Raw genomic sequence first — 22,144 nt, 5'->3', positions numbered from 1 at the left:
TTTGACATATCTTCTTAGTAAGTTAAAATTTTATATATTACACGGCTGAAGTGAAGTAAACGTAATGTTATATACTTAATAATAAAATAGTTATATTTAAAAAAAAAAAAACTTGTGTCTTGCTCAAGTTAAATAAACTGGGGATGGCAGAAAAGCTCGAACCCGAGAGTATACCCGAAACCTGAAAGATATGAGATAGGTATATTCGAAGTCTGATGGGTATGGGACGAGTACCATATTAGTTTTAAAAAAAATCGCGGGTATGGGATTAAGTGATACCCAACCTGGTTACCCGAAACCACATACTCGTTTACCCAAACTATATACTCAATCATATACCCGAAATTTTTTATTTTTATTTTTATTTTCCCTTAACCATTATCTATTAATGACATATTTTACTAGGTTCAACCCGACCTCTTTTCAAAGAATTGTAAAATAGCAAGCTTCATAATTTGTCCTAATTCAATAATCATCTGAATCCTGACACACAGACCATAGACTCTTCATGGTTCGACACCCTACCTGCTACTAACTATTTGTTTGAGGTAATTAGGAGTTATAAAATTTTATCTTTGATTGGACCGTGACACTCCGATCAGTGGCGCGCCTCAGTTTTGCAAGATAAGCCGGTTCGGGTCGACGGGTTGGGTCAGGTCAGTTCAGCGGTGCGGGTCGTACCGGGTTAGTTCTGCAAGTCGAGTTTTGTTTGGGCCAATGGTGCAGGTTGGATTAGGTCAGCGGTGCGGTTCGATTCAGAAACCACGAGATGGGTCAGTGACGGTTTCACAGTTTGCGGTTGGTTTGGGTCGGCAATGAGGGTCAAGTTGTCGGTGCGGATTGGCAGCCCGACTTGAGTCAACAGGCTGACTCTGGTTTGGGTTAGAGCGGTGCGGCTCAGGTCCAGATAGAGTCTGGGTTAGGGTCATAGGCCAGGGTCGGTTCGGGTCACCAGTAGGGCGGGAGGATGGGGGCGGGTGAAAGATTTCAATGAAATTCCAATTTCAACTCCTATTGGAATATGTACGAATTCAAATTCGATTGAATTTCACAAACCAATTCAGCCTAAGATTACGTTCCATCGTTATCTACATCTTTTCCAATTAACTTGATTGTTTAGTTCATATAGTTGATTTTACCGTGGATCCCTTTGCAATCCATCAATAACAACCGATGAGTTTTTCTATTGGTAATTCTCATTTGTTTAGTAGCTTACATGCAAAACCTGAATTCTACTCTAGAGCGGTTCGTGTTATAAGCAAAGGATATTTGAAAACGAGAAAGTGTAGTGTACAATTGGCTTTAAGTACGAGCGTACGCGATGAGAATTCTGCACGTTATAAACCTCAAAAACATAAATCCGCATGTTGGAAACCTTCCGAGTTTGTTAGTCCGCATGTTGGAAATCTTCAGAGTTTGTGAGTCCGCATGGTGAACCTTTCCGCGTTTGTGAAGTCCGCATGGTGAATCTTCCGAGTTTGTGAAGTTTCCGAGTTTTTACGTCAAAATCCGCATGTTATAACCTCAAATCCACATGTTATATTTACATCGCGTACGCATTGTACGTTAAGGCCAATTGTACGTTAACTAACCCCTATGAAAACCCTACGCTTTTAGTGACTATTGTTAAGAACAAATAAGTTGATTAGAATTTAGATACAAAAAAATTGCGGGTCCTTTATTGTAAATTATCCGTTATAAGATTTGACTCAAAAGTTTTATGAAAATATAGCAAAATAAAAAAAATCGCAAAACCCGAATTCTACTATGGAGCTGAGGTGTTTAATATTCTAATGCAACTCAAAAAGATGTAAACCTAACCGATTCGGATTTAAAAAAGTAAAAATATTTTGATGTTTACAAGTTTTGAATTTTTCAACCCAAAAGCTGAAGCGTTCCAACGTTAGATGTCTAGACTTTACAAGGTATGATCTCTAACAGAGTAATCGTATAAGATTTTACAGGGAAAAAAATGTAGGAATTAGGTTCACCTTTTGTAAAATATAATTACAAAATATATAATAACGAGACTCTCGTTATTCGTAGGAAATATCATAGTACAATATCGGTTGCAATAACTAAATAAAAAGAATATATAATATAATTATATATACCAATCTTGATTCAAGCCGCATCTCTGGTGGGTCCTTCACGCGCACTTGATAGCATCCTAGACTCGAGTATTCATCATCTTGAGTCTTGAAAAATACTTCTTGACTGCAACAAAGAGAACACTAAAACGTTGACGATTTTGGTTGAGGCACGTGTTCAACACGCTTCCCTTAAAACAGATTTTGCGCCTCTACTAAAGACGACGCGTCTGTCTCCCAGGGTACAACAGCCGAAACAGTATGTACTGCCGGAAATGGCCACACGCCCGAGGTTACACCGAATAGAATTATAGTGTTTGAACTTGTGGAAAATAATGATATGAAAGTGATGGAATCGAGTAGAGAAAACTTATCTCTCTATAATTCCCAACATATGGATGTTCAAGTCTTCACCACTTCTCCAAGAATTCTTCATACATATTATCTTTCTCTTGTAGTTTTCTCATAATTCCAATGAGTCACATAGCCTACCATTTTTTTTTTACAAGAGTTGTGTGTTGTGAAGAGTTTCTCTTAAATGGTGATTTTATTAGAGACATAAAACTCTAATAAAAGTTTCACTTAATTAGTGATTTAATTAGAGTCATAAAAACTCTAATAAAAGCTAATCAAGTGATATAAAACTCTACTCAAGAGTTTCACCATATGAAGGAGTTTAATTAGTAATTATAATTTCACTAAATTATAAATTAACTAAATATCCATTCACTAATTTTCCCAACAATCCCCCACATGAATGGAGATTGTTCAAAACACACATAAAACTTCCAATGGAACCTCGACAGTTGAGTTTTGCATATGATAGGTAGGTGTTACCCTTTGAACCTTCGCTCATGAAATGCACTTAGCCCACTAGCTCTGAGTAGATCTCGATGTCTTTGAACTCGTCTGCCGTTTGTGTAGACGACAATACACTTCACACAAGACTCTCCCTAGCCGGGTCATCTCCTCATAGTCGTGTCCAATAATGGTCGTGGAACACTTTCCTGGTTCTGCGAGAGCTCTAGGAATTGCGCCCTCAATTCCATTCGAAGCGACCCCACTTCTCTCTAACATAGGTGATTCTCCTTAGATCATTAAAAGCATTGTGGTTATCGTGATCTATCCAAATCATTTACCACATATTATGCTTAGCCTCATACTTGTCACTTTTAGGAATGGACTAGGAAGTTTATTAATCTTTATAATAAACTACCTTATTAAATGCGTAGGGTTATTCCCCCACAGTGACCTCGCTTATTCATACAATTAGGTTTTCCTATTGAACTCAATTCTTGGGATCTCCAGTCTACTGAGTTAGGTTTCCATCATATGAACTTCATTTTTCAAGGGCTTCAGTCCCATTCCACAACTTGATCTCTAATAAACCCTCAGGTTGTTGGATCCATAACTTTAGCTAATAACTTTGCGTATTTGAGATCAATTGTCATGATGTGTTCTTAACTCGTAAGTTAATTTTTCCTATTATCAACTTCTAAGACTATAACCTCAGTGACCATCTGAATCTGGTTATAACATACGTCTTCGTAAGATACGTGTATCATTTAAGGCAAATACATCTCCATTATGCACTACGACCTTTGTGTCCTCCACTTAGTCGTCTATTTGCAATGTTAGATTGGATTACAAAATTCTTATTGCTAAAAACAAATGCAAGACACCCCCCACATTTAAGTGTTATTGGATAACATTTAGATGTGTTAATGAGAACCATTTCTACATACCCTTATAGGGTTGTTTCTTAAATGGTTCCTCCCCCACATTTCTTGCCATTTGATCAACATTTCCGTAACACCACTTATGGCGACATTTATACACATATGATTGAACAAGACCAACCTTATTGTATCAGTGAATTCAACTCATATTGCATTAGCTTACACAAGCTTCCGAGCTGACCAAAGAAACACATGCCATTGTCATAAGTTTGTCACCAACTTAGAATAATTCTAATTTAACATCTATAATAAGCTTAGACAATGAGTTCTCCTCATTAGCTTTTCGAACAAACTTTTAAAAGTTACATGTCATTTCCTTATAATGAATGAAAATTCTCTCTCAACTTTGTCCATACACAAACTTTTTTGTGTTCATACACATTTGAATGTTTAGAGTTAATTAGTCTCCGTCAAGACCCATAATTAACCAAGTACTAGTCTAGCATGCTTTAGACTACAATACTTTAGCTTGTGAACAGAAGATGCATCATTCTGATTCTTCACAGCCCTAAGGATATCATAATATCACTTTGCAACATTCATCCCTTGTTAAGACAAAATAATGAGACTTATTCATAATCCTAAAACATCAATATTTAGGAAGGTCTCACAAATTATTGTATATAGCACAAAGCTAAATTTCATCATTCATTTAAGGAACATAACTTGTTTACCTTTGATCTCCAACGATCTACCATTGACTCATAAGTACTTAAACATAAGCCTTAATCCAAGTCACTTGGTGAACACATTCATCACCAACAAGATGAATGTTTCTCATCTACAATCACTATTATGTGTGAGATAGAGTCAACTAGATTGACACTCAACAACATAGCATTCATAATTTTGCCATAAGTGATTTGCACACATCTATTGTTATTCATTAGGAGACATGTATATTTAGGATATATGCTCTCCCAAATGAAGATAAAATCTCCATATAGATCTAACAATAATCAAGTGGTAGACGCATCTACTTATAAATCTCGCAAGATTTATTAAAGGTATACAATAACATATAGTACTTTTACTTTCATATGTTAGAATTCACACTTGTGAATTTTTCAATAACTTCTAATGAAGTATGCGACATGAATGTCGTTAGTGTATTTCATCTCAATACACTCACTACGTTCTTTCATTACTCATTCATGATGTGGTTACACATTTGATGTTTCGTCTTTGACTTTTAGTCAATGTAACAACTCTAAAGTTGTTTATGTCCAAGTATTTTCATGTACTATCAGTTTAAAACCATATTCTTTTAAACAATGTATAACCGACGTTATAATTATTTTCCACAAAAATAATTTATACGTCATAACCATTAGTGATTTATTTCTTTGTAAAAAATTGCATGTGTTATCCAAAGATATTGAACACAAAACAATAAAATACATTGGAAACTAAATCATAAGTGTCAATCACTTTTGAAATTTAAACGGAAGTATAGACAATATGTAGACATCAAATAGCAAAGTGCTTTTATCTTCAACACTTTATAATCTGACCGAAATCTTCTCAACAATATTGTCCCATGGCATGTCTTGAGGTACTCCCTCAATAAGACTCCATGCACTTGTAAGTACAAGTTTCCCATTTCATCTTGAAACTTTAAACTTGGACAATTATGCTCAAAACAACATCAAGTGGTTACAAATACTACATTTAAGTAGTAAACTTGAACAATTAAATTTGTTCACAACAACACCAAGTTGTTTTTCACCAAATAACATTTTTTTAACACACATGTTAGAAAAAAAATGTTATAACAAGCACATTATAGAATCGAACTTTTACATAAAACGTTTTCCAAAGATATAGTTTATAAAATAAACTGTTTCTCATCAGTTTTAATGCACACATAGGTAATTAAATGTTTACATAAAACATTTATGTTCATTATGAACAATCTCTAACCTCGTATTCGTGATACACATTTTCTAACACACATGTTAGAAAACTTTAAGTCATATATATATATATATATATATATATATATATATAACATGACCAATTTAAAGCATCAAATGTCATCACTAAAACTCTACTCAAGAGTTTCACCATATGAAGAGTTAAGAGTCTCAAAATTATAGACTTAAACTCTAATAAAACTCATCAAATGTTATCATTAAAACTCTACTCAAGAGTTTCACCATATGAATAGTTAAAAGTCTCAATAATTATAGACTAAAACTATAATAAAACTCATCAAATGTCATCATTAAAACTCTACTCAAGAGTTTCACATATGAAGAGTTAAGAGTCTCAATAATTATATATTTAAACTCAAATAAAACTCATCAAATGTCACCATTAAAACTCTACTCAAGAGTTTCACATATGAAGAGTTAAGAGTCTCAATAATTATATATTTAAACTCTAATAAAACTCATCAAATGTCACCATTAAAACTCAACTCAAGAGTTTCACATATGAAGAGTTTAATTAGTAATTAAAATTTCACTCAAATTGATTTACAAATCACAAATTAAAGTTGGTGATGAATCCCACACAACTACATTATCACTTTATGTGATTTAATTTTTGAAGCCAATCAAACATCAACTTCAATGTATGACCTTTTATTTCTAAATCATACAAAGCATTAAAATCAATGCTACAACAAATTACTTATATAAAATGTTTACATAAAACATTTCAAAGCATTTGTATTTTAACCATTTTTAACAATCATGTTAAAATGAAAGAAATTCTAACGCGCACGTTAGAAATATTAACATTTTCACAAAATGTTAATTTGACTTGCTAAAAGCACATATATGGTTCAAATAAATAAGTCATTTCTAATACACACGTTAGAAACTAAACAATTAAAAATTGCTTCCAAACTAATGTGTTTTATGAACGTTTCTAACACACATGTTAGAAGACAAATGATTACAAAAATCATTATAAGACTTATTTGTTCATATCAATCCATGGGTGGATGAAAAGTCTACTTTAAATAGAGACTTAATTAGATACATCAAACTCTAATCAAGTAACATAAAACTCTTATTTAAAGACATAAAAACTCTACTTAAGAGAATTTAACGTTTACAAAAAACGTATGGTTTACACCAATAATTCCGGTCTAATACACATGTTAGAGAATTTAACGTTTACAAAAAACGTATGGTTTACACTAATAAACCCGATCTAACACAAAAGTTAGAAAAAATTAATGATTCCCAAAATCGTTTTTAAAACCAAATGTTGGAACCAAAAAACTATTCGTTTTGTACCACGGTATAGGATTTAAGATTGTATCTCAATCTCAAAAAAATCCAAACACAACAAGTTGTACTACATACATATTTCCAAAAAATATTTATAAGATCATAACCTCTAACAATATATATTTTTTTTAATTCTATTATAAATCCTTTCGTAAACCCAAAATCCTTATAAATAAGGTTTTTAAGATTGTACCAACAATCTCACGAAATCTGTTTTAAGTTTGTAGGAATTAGGTTCACCTTTTGTAAAATATAATTACAAAATATATAATAACGAGACTCTTATTATTCGTAGGAAATATCATAGTACAATATCGGTTGCAATAACTAAATAAAAAGAATATATAATATAATTATATATACCAATCTTGATTCAAGCCGCATCTCTGGTGGGTCCTTCACGCGCACTTGATAGCATCCTAGACTCGAGTATTCATCATCTTGAGTCTTGAAAAATACTTCTTGACTGCAACAAAGAGAACACTAAAACGTTGGCGATTTTGGTTGAGGCACGTGTTCAACACGCTTCCCTTAAAACAGATTTCGCGCCTCTACTAAAGACGACGCGTCTGTCTCCCAGGGTACAACAGCCGAAACAGTATGTACTGCCGGAAATGGCCACACGCCCGAGGTTACACCGAATAGAATTATAGTGTTTGAACTTGTGGAAAATAATGATATGAAAGTGATGGAATCGAGTAGAGAAAACTTATCTCTCTATAATTCCCAACATATGGATGTTCAAGTCTTCACCACTTCTCCAAGAATTCTTCATACATATTATCTTTCTCTTGTAGTTTTCTCATAATTCCAATGAGTCACATAGCCTACCATTTTTTTACAAGAGTTGTGTGTTGTGAAGAGTTTCTCTTAAATGGTGATTTTATTAGAGACATAAAACTCTAATAAAAGTTTCACTTAATTAGTGATTTAATTAGAGTCATAAAAACTCTAATAAAAGCTAATCAAGTGATATAAAACTCTACTCAAGAGTTTCATCATATGAAGGAGTTTAATTAGTAATTATAATTTCACTAAATTATAAATTAACTAAATATCCATTCACTAATTTTCCCAACAAAAAACTCATGACTTAGTCGTCTAGTGGTATGATGTTTGCACTCATCAAAGTGGTGTAGGTTTAAATCCTTGTAAGTGTAAGGTTAGGTTGTCTGAAATTATATAAATTGTTGCTAAAAAGATATAGAGAATAAGGATATTCGTCTACGTTTTAGATTTAGAAGAGAGAAACAAAACAATATATTATGACAACTAAAGCTATTAGAGAACAAACAAAACACCATTGTAATCTTAACAATGAAAAATCCACAATGTTATTGTAAGTTCGGTTTTTCCAACAGGGCGTAGAATTGTTAATTTCTTGGTAGGTTCCCCAATCATGCCCCCATCATTATAAAAAAAACACACTTTACATTTTCTCCTATAATCCTATCCTTCTTTACAAATATGAATTCATATCAAGCTTCCCTACACTTACTCATTTTCCTTACATTAATAACAACATCAATTGCAAGTCCAATTTACTCCAGAATAGGGTGCAATGATACGTGTGGGATTGTGAGGATTCCATACCCTTTTGGAATTGGTGCGGATTGTTCTGTCAACCCATGGTACATCGTTGAGTGCACCTCCTCGAAGCCATATCTATCTGCACTCAACCACCTGGAACTCTTGGATGTAAATTTGGAAAATCAAACAGTCACTGTTAAGACACCAACAATCTCTTATTGCCTAAACCCTTATTGGGTTAGCAATAAGAGGATGAGCATCGATCTTGGTAGGAGCCCATTCCTGTTTTCCAAATCACACAATAAATTTGTGTTTGAGGGGTGTGGTAACGCGGTTATGATGGATAATGGGAGCGTGGTCACGGGGTGTTCAACTTACTGTCGCAAGGGCAGTTTTGAAGAAGAACACAAGTGTTACGGCATTAATTGTTGCGAAACAACAATTCCTCATTATCTTAAGTCGTACGTCATGAATCTGACAGGTTTGCATGGAACTGGAGATTGCGGGTATGGCTTCTTGGTGGATGAGAATTCATATCTTAGAGGAAGATTTTCGGTTGCTGCTAAAAAGGCTTCTGTTCCCATATCTCTCACATGGATCCTTACATCCAGTGACATACAAGATTGCTGTCAAGGAGCAGGTTCCCCTTTCAATCTTGAACTGAATATGGGTGATGGTACTTCCGTACACACACAGAAATGTTTTCCTGGTTTGCGCTACGTAGGAAACCCTTATTTGTCATATGGATGTGAAGGTATCTAATCAAATATCTATCAGTTTTTATTAGTTTATATATTGTGTTTGTTTATTAACTTTCTGACAGAAAACTTTGGTGTATTTAATTAGTAAGGGAAGAATGTGCAAGGTGTCCTTATAACTGTTACTATGATACAATATATGAGGACGATGGCTCAAGTAGATTAACCAACTTCACTTGCACCCCAACTTACCCTATGAGTTCTGAGAATAAATCATCTATTGCTATTGGTAATATATTATCTCGATCTCTTTCTTCATGATCTGTATACATTTGCAAGCTCTACAAATAACTTCATATTATTGTGAGGGAAAACATTAAAAATAATAAACCTTGCAAGCTCTACAAATCCTTTAATTTTTCTATCATTTCATTTTTTTTAGGTTCTACTTATTAGAGATAAATGCTATGATATATATTTACATAACAGAACATTTAACTAATTTGTTTACATGTTTATTTAATCCTTTATCCACGATGTGTAAGTTATGTGTAGTTAATATAACTTGCATATAATTCGCACATGTCTATGTTTTATAAATTAATAAACCAAATTTGGTCATATTATTTTATTTTTTACATTGAATTTCAGGTAACTTAATATGAAATAAATATGCAATATTTCAATTATTTTCTTGTATTAAAAACATATTAAAACTAAAAAAATGAATGATATTCTTTTTTATTTTCCTGTTCCTGCAAAAATAAGTGTTCTGCGTACACATTCTTGTCATGATTTTTTGGTTATAAAATAAGAAGTTAATATTCATACACCTTTTTTCTCTCTATCTATATATATACATATATATAGAGATAGAGTAAAAAGAGTATAGAAATAAAATATAGAAGTATGGGAATAGTAGGAGCCTAAAAAATCAAATTTATAATTCCCACACACATTATATATATTACGAATTCTGTAGTTCGGTCTACAATAAATTCAATATCTTTTTATATAAATTTAATGTCTGTGTAAACCATATATGTGGCATTATTTATTAGGGGGGTTTCATTTAAGAAGAAAATTTAATTGAGAAAAAAATAACAAAAAGTACAATTGTAAAATATTAAGTAGTTATTCTTTCATCTCATTTATTACAGTCTTTACCTAATTAATTACTAATAAAGACTATTATTCTCTACACTAATTTTCACTGCCTACACACATAAAAAGTTATGCTACACATTTCGAAAATTATCCTACACATACTTAAATTTATCATACACAACTCATAAATTTATCCTACACAACTCATAATTTATCCTACACATTTCGCAATATTTAGCGTTCTCAAGATAACCTTCCCCAATATATATATATATATATATATATATAGGAGAAGAATCCGTTAGGAACCACCCTTTATTGCAAGAACCACGAGACCCAATGAAAACACAACCAAAAATACCTAAAAATAGCTAAAAACACACAAAAAAAATTCTTTTTTTTTAATATTTTTATAAAAAAATCGCTATATTTCGTTACCAAAAAAAATTAATTTAAAAAAAATGGCTACTAAAAGTAGCAATTTTAATGTAAAAAATATAAAAAAAATTGTGTGTTTTTTTTTATTTTTTTCTAGATTTTTTTAGGTTTTTTGGGGGTTTAGTTTTTAGCCTTTTATAGTTAATTTGATATTTTTTTAATAACTTATGTTCATATTTCGTTACCAAAAAAAATTAATTTAAAAAAAATGGCTACTAAAAGTAGCAATTTTAATGTAAAAAATATAAAAAAATTGTGTGTTTTTTTTTTATTTTTTTCTAGATTTTTTTAGGTTTTTTGGGGGTTTAGTTTTTAGCCTTTTATAGTTAATTTGATATTTTTTTAATAACTTACGTTCGTTAATTTTTTTCCCTTTACATTCCCGTATAAGTTTTGTTAAAAACAAACATGTATTCAAAATAGAGTATTTATTTGTTATCATAAAATGGTACGATGATAAAATGAACCGATTCTGACGGTTTGGCTTTATAAACAACATGCTTCTTTTTCAAATAACGTTCGTTTTACCTTTTCATTTGCTTCGTTTCGCCACAACGCGTGACTTCAATAAATATAGTTTCTATTAAATTTTGAGCGGCAAATTTGTTTTTAAGGTGCCATTGTCATTATTAATATGGATGTACCTTTTGTTTTTCTTATCAAAATACAAGATTAGATTTGTTTTTCCTTTAAATTTCAAATGACATGCCTTACGTTTTTTGCAAATGTGATTTAGAGACTCTGAACCCTCTAAGTATCTTATCAGTTGGGAACGGCTATTTGATTTGAGGTCTTTCCACAATGTTTTCTAATCTTCTTTTCTTATGTCCATAAAATGACATATATAACACATGAAAACTTTTGGCCGCCGTTAAAAAAATTGAAAACATTTGGCATTAAGGATCACTTTTATCCTCATAAATAAAGAGAGAAAAAAGCATGAAAATGTTACAAGAAGATGAACATATTTTGAGCTTGAATAACTAAAAAATTATGAAAGGTTAGATAAGTCACTAACCTACCATTTTTACATTGGCCTAGATTCAGATATTATCGCAAGTGTGGGCATACTTTTTCTCGTGGCAATTGCCTATGCATTGTACAAATGGATCAAGAAAACAAAAGAAAGGAGACAAAGAAAGAGATTTTTCAAACGAAATGGTGGTTTACTTTTAAAACAGCAACAAGAAGCCGATCCTTCTTTAGTTGGTAAAACCATACTTTTCAAATCACGTGACCTGGCCAAGGCGACAGACAACTTCAATGAGAACAGAATTCTGGGTCGAGGAGGCCAAGGTACGGTCTATAAAGGGATGTTAGTGGATGGAAGGATTGTAGCAGTTAAGAAATCAAAAGTTGTTGATGAAAGCCAGTTGGAACAATTCATCAACGAGGTGGTCATTCTTTCCCAAGTCAATCATAGGAACGTGGTCAAACTATTGGGGTGTTGCTTAGAGACAGATGTCCCATTGCTTGTTTCTGAATTCATTCCAAATGGTACCTTGTATAATCGTCTTCACAATGGAATAGACGAGTTCCCAATTTCTTTTAACATGAGATTAGAAATAGCTACAGAGATTGTAGGAGCACTTGCTTACTTGCACTCAGCAACTTCCATTCCCATATACCATAGAGACGTCAAAACCACTAATATACTTTTGGATGAAAAATACAGGGCCAAAGTTTCTGACTTTGGAACTTCAAGGTTTGTTTCAATAGAGCAAACTCATTTGACTACTTTAGTCAAAGGTACATTTGGCTACCTTGATCCTGAGTATTTTCAATCTAGTCAATTCACGGAAAAGAGTGATGTTTACAGTTTTGGAGTTGTTTTGGTGGAATTGTTAACGGGAGAAAGGCCAATTTTTGTAAATAAACTTGGTGAAAATATAAGTTTGGCTGCACACTTTATGTTGGCTATGGAAGAAGGGCGTGTTATGTCTATTTTTGATGTGGTTATGATTAAAGAGGCTGCCATGGACGAGCTTATGTTATTAGCTAACCTTGCAATGCGATGTTTGAATTTTAATGGAAAGCGTAGGCCAACAATGAAAGAAGTATCTATGGAGCTAGAAATGATACGAACATCACATATTTCCTTTACGGTCTAAACCAATACCAGTTCATCAAGTACAAGGAGGAAGTCTTATGCTAATTTATGGCAAATGTAATCTTGAGTTTAAATGAAAGCGTAAGTCAATGACAGTAAAATTTCAATGTGTGTTCGTTGTGTAATTAATGGATGTTGTCACATAGACAAATTCATGAAGGTAGGGAGAGGCGTGTAGTGACAAATAATTTTTATTAAAGGGACTATAAATCAATATGAAAATATAAAAAGTACTAAAGTATAAGATGTAGTTTAATACATATTTGATGGGCCATTAATGAAACTGACTCACTTTGAAGGCTTTAAAAGAGAAACACCCGGTTCTGAATAAAAATACTAAATTGTCGTGTGACCATTTTCTCTTCGGCAACCATCAGTAGGTAATCACCGTCTTCACGTCGTTACTTCAAACTAAAAGTGGATTTAGTGTTAACACATACCTTGTTAATCTTGTGTAGAAGGGTATATGTCATAAGAAAAGGGTTGATGAGGGTGTGAGTTTGTTTCGTCAAGGTTCAGGAATGTGGAGTACACGAGTGAATTACTGTTGATGATGCATGAAAAGGTTGTGGAACCTGATGCATACACTTTCTCCATATTAATAAACAGGTACTGCAAATTTGGTGAACTAGAGGAGGCTAAAAACATGTCGAAAATGATGTTTTCTGGAGGTTTTATGTCTAATAAATTAGTATAAGATTCTTTGTTAAAAGCTTTTTGTTCAAAGGGCGAAAAAGATGAAATCTTTAAGTTACTTCGTGAAATGGCTATAAAGGGGTTTGCACTCGACTCAAAATTAACTTGGTAAATTTTGAACTTGGATTGACCTTCATCAGCATTTGCTCTTAATATCTCTATTGAGTCATGAGTGTTGACTCTCCTTGCTTGCTATAATTTCTCAGGCCCGAAGCCAGATGTACCACATGGTCCTGGCTGGATGTCAACATGACCCACGATAAGACTAGTTGGTCACAAGGTATGCAGGCTGGCAAGTCACCAGTTTGGGAACATCTGGGCTCACGGATTAATTGGCAACCCCATCTAGACAGACCAGTGTGTTTGGATTTAGGTACGGGGTGCGCCTTATTATGAAGTGTTATTTCTTGTTGCTGCTGTTAACGTTGTTGAGGGTTGCCTATACAGCAGTAGTTAAGCTTATCAAGAGGTATTTGTGTTCAAAGTTAAAGCACAAGTTTCTTGTTTCTAGCTCATTGTTTCACTTTCATGGTTCAAACTGCAATCTTCAAGGATGTTTGGTAGGGTACTAGGTGTAAGGCATTGAAAAAATAGAAATTGGAAAATTAGGCTAAAGTTACAGTGGTCTTTACCTTTGCCACATAATTGAGGTTCAATTTTCTTGGATATTGTCACTATAATTATCTCTTCTGATAGTTTCTCTAACATTGTGTTTCAGAGTTTACTAATGGAAGGAAAAGAAACAAAAAGAAAGTAAAAATATTTTGTGTTCCAGAGTTTCATTTAAGGAAGGAAAACAAAGGAAAATAAAAGATGTCGTGTTCCCGAGTTTCATTTCAGAAAGGAAATAAAAGGAAAACTAGGCTAAATTCTTTACTTTTTCTTTTCTTCCGATTTGAGAGGAAATGGGGGAAAGACAACTTTTTTTCCTTTCTCGTCATTTCCTTTCTCACTTTTACTTTCTTTTCTTTTCCCTTGTTAAGTTAACTCGGGAACAGAGCATAAATGCATAGTTCATTGATCTAGACATGACCATAAGCATTGCTTATAATAATTGGGGAAAATTGTTGTTATTATTGATCAACAAAAACTAACACTTTTATTCTATCAACAATCTGAAACTTTTGATAGAACTGACTTTTATTCCATCAAACAATCTGAAACTTTTGATAGAATTGTAGGTGGTTGTTTCATTGAATTTACTTGTGAATTGGTGGATTAGACTATGTTATATCTCAAACATGTCAATGGGTCAAAGATAGCTAGAACTGTAAAGGGCCAAGCAGGTTGAAAGTTGCATAAAGGTTTATTTAAAAAAGCATACAATGGCCTAATTTACTTTGTTCAAAACTACTATAATGGCCATTAACTATAAAATACTTATGAATGAATTGTATATTTTACATTATTAAACTCATATAGAATACGGGTACCTAACCTGGTACATCTATAAATCTATAATCTATCTATACTTTCTATAAAAGGAGAAATCCCAATGACAAAAGAAAAGTTGATGTGTAAGCCAGAGAGTCTGTTCAACAATGATTTTCTTATGCCGTTACTGCATTATAAAGCCTATTATATAAAATCATTTTAAATTCTGTCTAAACCTCTGCCAGAGGTAACATCTGCTCATTTATATGTGACTTTACTTTAATATCTAGCAGCAGTTGTTGTTATGCTCCGTAATGCTTTTAGATCAGCAGATGTTTAAGGCTAATTACCAAGAAATTCAAATTCAAAAATGCATGGGAATAAGTAATTTTCAATTAATGCATGTCACTCAGAAACTCCTATCAATCATCCTTCTTATATAAGGCTTTTCTTCTCATTTCCCTCTTTATATTTCGTCACGCTTTCATCTTCTCTGATTTTGAAATTTGAAATTTAATCACAATCCATATTCCGAATTAGAAGCATGTCAATATCAGTTGATAGTAACAATCTTAGTTTTGTTAACGATTTGAATCCTGGGAAAGATATGTGGAACATGAAAACGAGAATTATTCGAAAATGGAATCAGGGTTACAAGATGGATCTCATCTTCATTGATGGAAAGGTAATTTGTATCTCTGCTTTTCCGTTTTATTAGAGAATGTAGTGGTGTATGCTAAGAAGATACTTTCTTTAAATGTTCTTCAGGGTGCTAAGATTCAAGCAGGTATTAAGAGTCATCTGATACATGTTTTTGATGGACAACTTCAAGAAGATGCTGTTGTGATTCTGGCGAAATTTGGTGTTGGTAAGAATAAAGATTTATATAAAGTAGTAGTGCTGCCTTATAAAACCAACTTTTATAGATGCACAACTGTTACTCCTGTGAGAGATTGGCAAGGTGTTGAGTATGGTTTCAACTTCAGAGCTTATGTAGATATTCTTCAAGGAGAGGCGTTAAAAGCTTTGAGTGTTGGTAGTGTATATTTTTGTAATCATGTCTTGCTTGTATAATATTAGAGAGTTTTACTTATGTTCTTGTATAATGTGATCATATAGATGTTGCTGGATCTGTGGTTTGTTGTGGAGATCTTGAAATCTTTGATCGACCTCCAAAGGAGACTAAGAAGATCAATTTCGATATTGAAGACTAGGAGTAAGTTGTTGTTTACATGTGCAGTCATGTACATATCATTGTTTGTATTTAATGATGTTAATAAATAAGATGAAGAATGTTGGTATTTAATGTGGGATCATGGTAATGGTAATAAATGAGATCTATAGTGTTTGTATCTAATGCTGAATCATGGTAATAAATGAGATCAACAGTTTATTCTTAGTGAATATGTTATTTAATTTATGGCTCATTTGCTACTTTAATAAATGTCATAACTTTCCTTTGATTTTGTGTTTTTATTCATTGAATTTGGTTTTGATATTAGAGATTTGTAAAGAAATGGTCATAAATTAGTCTTTAGTATATCGTCATATGAATATTCTTTTCATGTAGGGGTAAGGTTTTGCGGTGTACTGTGTGGAATGATTAGTCTCTGCAGATTAAGGACTTCATCTCTAAAATCCCACCTCATGAGCATGTGATGGCTGTTATACAGCATGGAAAGTGTAAGGAGTGGAAAGGTATTTTTGTTTTCTGCAAATCATAACTATACTGTTTATTTCTGGCAATATAAAGATAGGTATACATTAAATATCTATATACTTTTGCATGTAGGTGATATACAGTTCAAAGTGATAAGTTTGCAACACGAATTTTTCTGAATGACGAAATTGATGAAGTTAATGAGCTAAGGAGGAGGTAATTTGTCAATGTAATTTCTATTGTATATAGATGTTCAAGTCAAATACTTGGTTTCATGTTATTTGTATACTAATTCTAATCATTTGTGATATTCAGAAGTCTTATACTGAAGTTTGGACAAGGGAGTGGTTCAACTTCTCAAACAATACTATCGTCTTAGAGTGTTTTTCCATTGCATAAAGAATTTGTAACTGATGGTGTGAAGAAACATGTTGAGATTAGTGAGATAGAAAAGGTTTCACCTCTTTTTATATAGTTTGGTTATTTGTTTGGTTTGTCACCTGCATGTTTGTCAAACTAGAGATTACAAGTTCATATATTGTTTTTACATGAAATGTCTTGTGTTGTGGTTGCGACAATTAAGATTGTGCAAGAAGAGTATGGTTGGTTTTATGCTGCCTGTCGTAAGTGTTTCAAGAAGGTGATGGGTAAAAGTGAATACTTGCAGAATGTTGAAAATGTTTCGGATGATATTGTTCGATTTCCTGCGACTTCTTTGGTTTGTCCCAAGTGTCATAGTGAATGTACATCCATCACCACAAAGTAAGCAATGATGATTATTTAACGTTATATTTATATAAGTAACATTTTAAGACTGATATTTGAATATAGATTTGCAGTTTACTTAGTCATTTGTATATATTTCAGGTTCAAGGTGCAAGTCCGAGTGCAGGATGAGAGTGGTAGTGTTTCTTTTGTTATGTTTGATAGAGATGTTCAGAAGCTTCTTGGATTAGCGGCGAGTGACATAGAGAGGCGGGTTAAGGCCAATGATACTGGATGTTTCCCTCATGAGATATTTCGATTGGTTGATAAGAAGGCTGCTTTTAAGATTGATGTTTCAGAGTTCAATCTTAAAAATGACTATCGTGTTTATACTGTGCAAAAAACATGTGATGATCCAGTAATAATTGCTGAGTTGGTTGGTGGAGATGGTAATGGTGATGAAAATACTGATGAGGTAGCATATAAAATTACTTTTTCAATCTATTTATTTTTCTTTTGAGTTTCAAAGACTGGATTCAGCACTTTTTATATGATATCATATATTATGATCCTTTAGGTTACTCAAGAGGTAGCTGACGTTAAAGATGTTAACCTTTCAGAATCTTCCCAGGTGTCTGCTGAATGAACTTCAAGGGTGAGTATTTATTTTTAAAAAGAGTTCATTATTTTATTAAATGAGATCAATAGTTGTTTTGTGATCTGTTGCAAGGATGTTGTCTCTGTTACGGCCGACTCTTCATCCGTTGAAGTTGAAAAGAATTCTGGATCAAGTCCCAATGGAAAGCGGATGGCTCAAGATGCTGATGTTGTCAACGTTGGTGAGTTATCCACTAATGTGAGAAGAACCCGGAAGAAGTTGTCTAAGGTTAACAATTAGATGCTTATGAAAAAACAATTCTTATGAGAGATAAGTAGAAACCACTTATTTTTGAAGACTCCTTGTGGTTTTTATTTATGTCTGTTAACTGTTGTTTTAACAAGCTGTGGTTAAAAGTTTGGTGTGTAAGGGCTACAATGAAGCATCTAAACTAATGTATTTGGTATGTAATGTCTACGCTTTGAATATCAAGTAAATTTAACCTTTTGTTTGTTATATAATATTGTTATTATACATTATATATATTTTTGGTGATATTCATGGACTGGACAAGTAGTAGGGTTGTATATTATTGTTAGTGAATGAATGAAAATTTAATCAATTGGTTAGTGGGAAAACTATTAGGGTCTAAGATACATTAACATCAATTAGAGGCTGAGCACTGTTATAGCGTGCTAACATCTGTTAACCCCTAAGAACTGTTAGGATCTGAGTTACATTAGCATTTGTTGATAGACTTTGCTTCAACAGACCTTATGAGTTGTTGATCATCATCTATTAAAGATCTTATATTATAGATCTTCTGTTGAATTGTGCAATATCTGTTGGTCCACAGCAGAACTTAGGTTCATCATACATTTGGCTTCATCAGCAGAGGTTCTCTTTAGCAGACCTTTGTTTCAGCAGTCTTTGTCTTAACAGACCTTTTAGTTCATCAGCAGATTTTGTTTGGTTCATGAGCTGAGATTGTTTGGTTTAACAGACTTTCCTTCAACAGTGGTTGTCTTCAACAGACCTTTTGGATTGCAAAGTTTAGCGAAACAGATGTTGAGTTTGTCCCTTTGGTAGGAGCAGATTTTTAAAACACTGTTATTTGTAATTACAAGTTGTATACTATTTTATTAATTTTGAGTCTTATATTTCTTTTTGTTGAGTGATCGGGAAATATAATGAAAAATAGTAATGTTTAGATGCAAAATATAGTAATGTTTAGTTGAAAAAATAGAAAAAGGTAAAACCACAAAGTTTTGAAAGTATATAACTTTATATACTAACACTACATAACTTCATTCTTAAGTTAGTTTTCGAAGAAGAAATTTGTCCATCAAACATGTCAACTAAAACATAAATCATTAAATGCTGAAAAGATGTTCAAAGACTATATCAACAAACTTCAAAGTGTATTTATCTCCTGTTACACTTTTTTCCTCGACTATCTCAAACCTCAGCTTTTTCCCCACAGATATTCCCGTTTCATCCAGGATACGCTGCCAGTTTGTATACATCACTAGATGGTTGTTATCGTCAGGTCTTCTAGGATCTTTCCTAACAACCAGCTGTACCAAAAACTTCACATGACCAAATGATAGCACAGCTCTACGATAGTCATTTAGCTGGTGTTGTCGAACAAAGTTCCTCGGTATTGCCTGTAAAGGAAAATTCTTTCTTTAGTTATTCATTCAAAACAGCACATACTTTAAGTAATAACAGATAGATCCAACATTATAAGTAAAATCAACCATATAAAAAGTAGATATGTAAATACCAAGCTGTGTGTCTCTATATCATGGTATTCAAACTGTTTTTTATAATGTGGACGCTTTTTGCGGTGTTGGTGATTGCTACGGCTGCAGTGATGTTTAGTCTCCCCATGAAGTCCAATCTCGTCTTTGTTAAAAACTTTCACAATGAAGTTAAAGTGGTCTTCAGGAGTACTTCCCATCCATTGAAACAGCAGTTTGCAGCTTTCCTCAATGTCATTTTCAAAGCAAAAAGTTGTCCATCCTGGTCCCATAAAACCAGCAGCCAATCCCTTTTTGTTTTCAGGAGAGAAAACATAATACACATCAACTTTACTACTCTGCTTTGGTCCATGTACTTTTGCAACCAAGTTATCAATTTTTAATCTCCTCTCCGACAACAGCTTCAGCAAATCGTGTGGTAAATGCTATAATTTTCATACTTTTCAGAAATGTCATATTAGATTTTATATAGGATACAAAATATAAATTAGAAGTTTTTCTAACAGCCCAAAAGATACACTGGCAATATATAAAAATAAGGTAGCAATTTTTAACTTGCTTGCAGTATGATTCTTCTTCAGCCTGTATCAAGCAACCATGAACATAATCTCTGTTCGAGCCATCGTTTCTAATATCCAATCCCTCATTGTTCAAAACATTTATCCCAAATTTTACTTCCTTCATTTTTTTTAAACACAGCTTGTCTATATTCTTATTTCTATAAGTTTCAACAAACCGAGTCCATTCTGGCACGTTTATCCTCTTACTTTTATGACCGATGCTCTGTACTGCAATCTTATACTTAAATCCCGTATAATTAACCAACTTTATTACTTCAGACTTTCTTGGTAATTGGTTACTCATTATCCTTGGAAGTACCTATGTATATAAAATACACAACATTTAATATATCTTTAATTTTATAAATACAGTTTTTAGCATACAATTGTGATTTGAGTTAATTTGTTCTAAGAATATAGCTTACCAATCCCTCATTTAGGTCTGTCAATTCAGAGACATTGATAATTATCATAAACTCCATCTGAAAGTAAAAAATACAATAACAATTAAATACTAAAACATAAAATCAATTGTATCTGAAAAGCATTCTATTTAAGGTATAAAAAATATCCAACACCCTGTAGGACCAAACTTATATGTTGTGTACTTCAATATGGTCTATACAACCAACAATATGAATCTAACACCGTGTAAGATGAAATCTATATTCTTGTATAATAAAAAAGTATTATATGACATTAAAGTTTTCAAATATCCATGTTTGTGTCAACTTCAAACTTCAGTTTTTTTTCAGTAGCCAAGGCTATATTCACTTACAAATCAGACATATGAGTACTATAAACTGATTGCAGAAATATTTTATCAAAATTAATATTGATAGAACAAATTTATCAATACTACATGGCAGTTCATACAATAATTCTAAAACCATTCGTAAAATATACAACCAAATATTTATGAAACAACAATATTTCATATTCTTATTTAGATGGAATGAATCAAAATGTAACTAAATAAGTTGATATAAATCTTATTATAAAATAAAGAAAACAAGTTCATATAAGTTTATCTATTTTAATATCAGTAGATTATGATTTTGATGTTTATATAATTTGAAATGAGGAAACTGAAAGGAACATGTCAAAGCATACCTGTAAAATACATAAGAGAACAAAAAAAAATACCTGATCTAAAATTTTAAACTTCTGATCGTCAAGTCTGAAGAAGAAGAAGAAGAAACTGTAGAGTTTTTTCGCTGGAGAAGAAGAGGTAAGATTGTATTGGGATTGTTGAAAGTAAGATATTTATCTATTAACTTGTAATTGTTTATTTATTTAACTTATAATAATCTTTAATATCGGGATTTAAAAACTATTCTTAATTATATAAATATATGAATTAATAGATAAGTTTTTCTTATTTAACATTAAATTTATATTGAAGCAGTGGTTGCTGCCGTGCAAAAATTGCATTATTTTAAAGAAAAAGGGGGTAAACTATAAATTTTACAAAACTTAATTTCAACCAACCAGTGTAAATGTAACATCTGTATTAACTCCATTTAATATACTTTTCATCTATATTATTGAATATAAGCTCCAGAAAACATATTCGTAAGTTTTCTCAAATAACTTTCTTATCAAAATCGGAAAGGTTCTATTGCATAATATAGATTACACGCTATAAAACCAAGTATTGTTTCTTTGAATTTATTGTTTGTATTGTAAATGTTAGATTAATCATTATTTGATGTTATGAGTATGTATTTGTCACTGACGGCGTTTCATATTCTTTGTTGAAGCAAATAATAGTCGCTGTAATCCGGTGTATTTTTATCGATTAAGTACTGCATTAACATAAATAAAGTTA

At 32.4% G+C, this 22,144-nt stretch overlaps 3 protein-coding genes across 3 annotated transcripts; all 3 read left to right on the top strand.

Annotated features, from left to right (window-relative positions):
- Positions 1–8,541: 8,541 nt before the first annotated feature.
- On the top strand, positions 8,542–9,623 carry LOC118486555 (wall-associated receptor kinase-like 6). The gene is made up of 2 exons (XM_035983085.1): positions 8,542–9,358; positions 9,451–9,623. Exons 1-2 carry the CDS (start codon positions 8,542–8,544, stop codon positions 9,621–9,623), a joined length of 990 nt encoding a protein of 329 aa, XP_035838978.1.
- Positions 9,624–11,840: 2,217 nt separating this feature from the next.
- LOC110907410 (wall-associated receptor kinase-like 2) lies at positions 11,841–13,042 on the top strand. The gene is made up of 2 exons (XM_035983084.1): positions 11,841–11,847; positions 11,889–13,042. The coding sequence occupies exons 1-2, from the start codon at positions 11,841–11,843 to the stop codon at positions 12,956–12,958; spliced, it is 1,077 nt and encodes a 358-aa protein (XP_035838977.1). The 3' UTR covers positions 12,959–13,042.
- Positions 13,043–15,571: 2,529 nt separating this feature from the next.
- LOC110907411 lies at positions 15,572–17,066 on the top strand. The gene is made up of 7 exons (XM_022152399.1): positions 15,572–15,712; positions 15,796–16,068; positions 16,147–16,243; positions 16,530–16,546; positions 16,644–16,725; positions 16,831–16,903; positions 17,003–17,066. Exons 1-7 carry the CDS (start codon positions 15,572–15,574, stop codon positions 17,064–17,066), a joined length of 747 nt encoding a protein of 248 aa, XP_022008091.1.
- Positions 17,067–22,144: the final 5,078 nt, after the last annotated feature.

Source organism: Helianthus annuus, chromosome 14 (assembly GCF_002127325.2).
Source record: "Helianthus annuus cultivar XRQ/B chromosome 14, HanXRQr2.0-SUNRISE, whole genome shotgun sequence".
NCBI lineage: Eukaryota > Viridiplantae > Streptophyta > Magnoliopsida > Asterales > Asteraceae > Helianthus > Helianthus annuus.
This window is presented reverse-complemented; position numbering and strand designations above follow the sequence as displayed.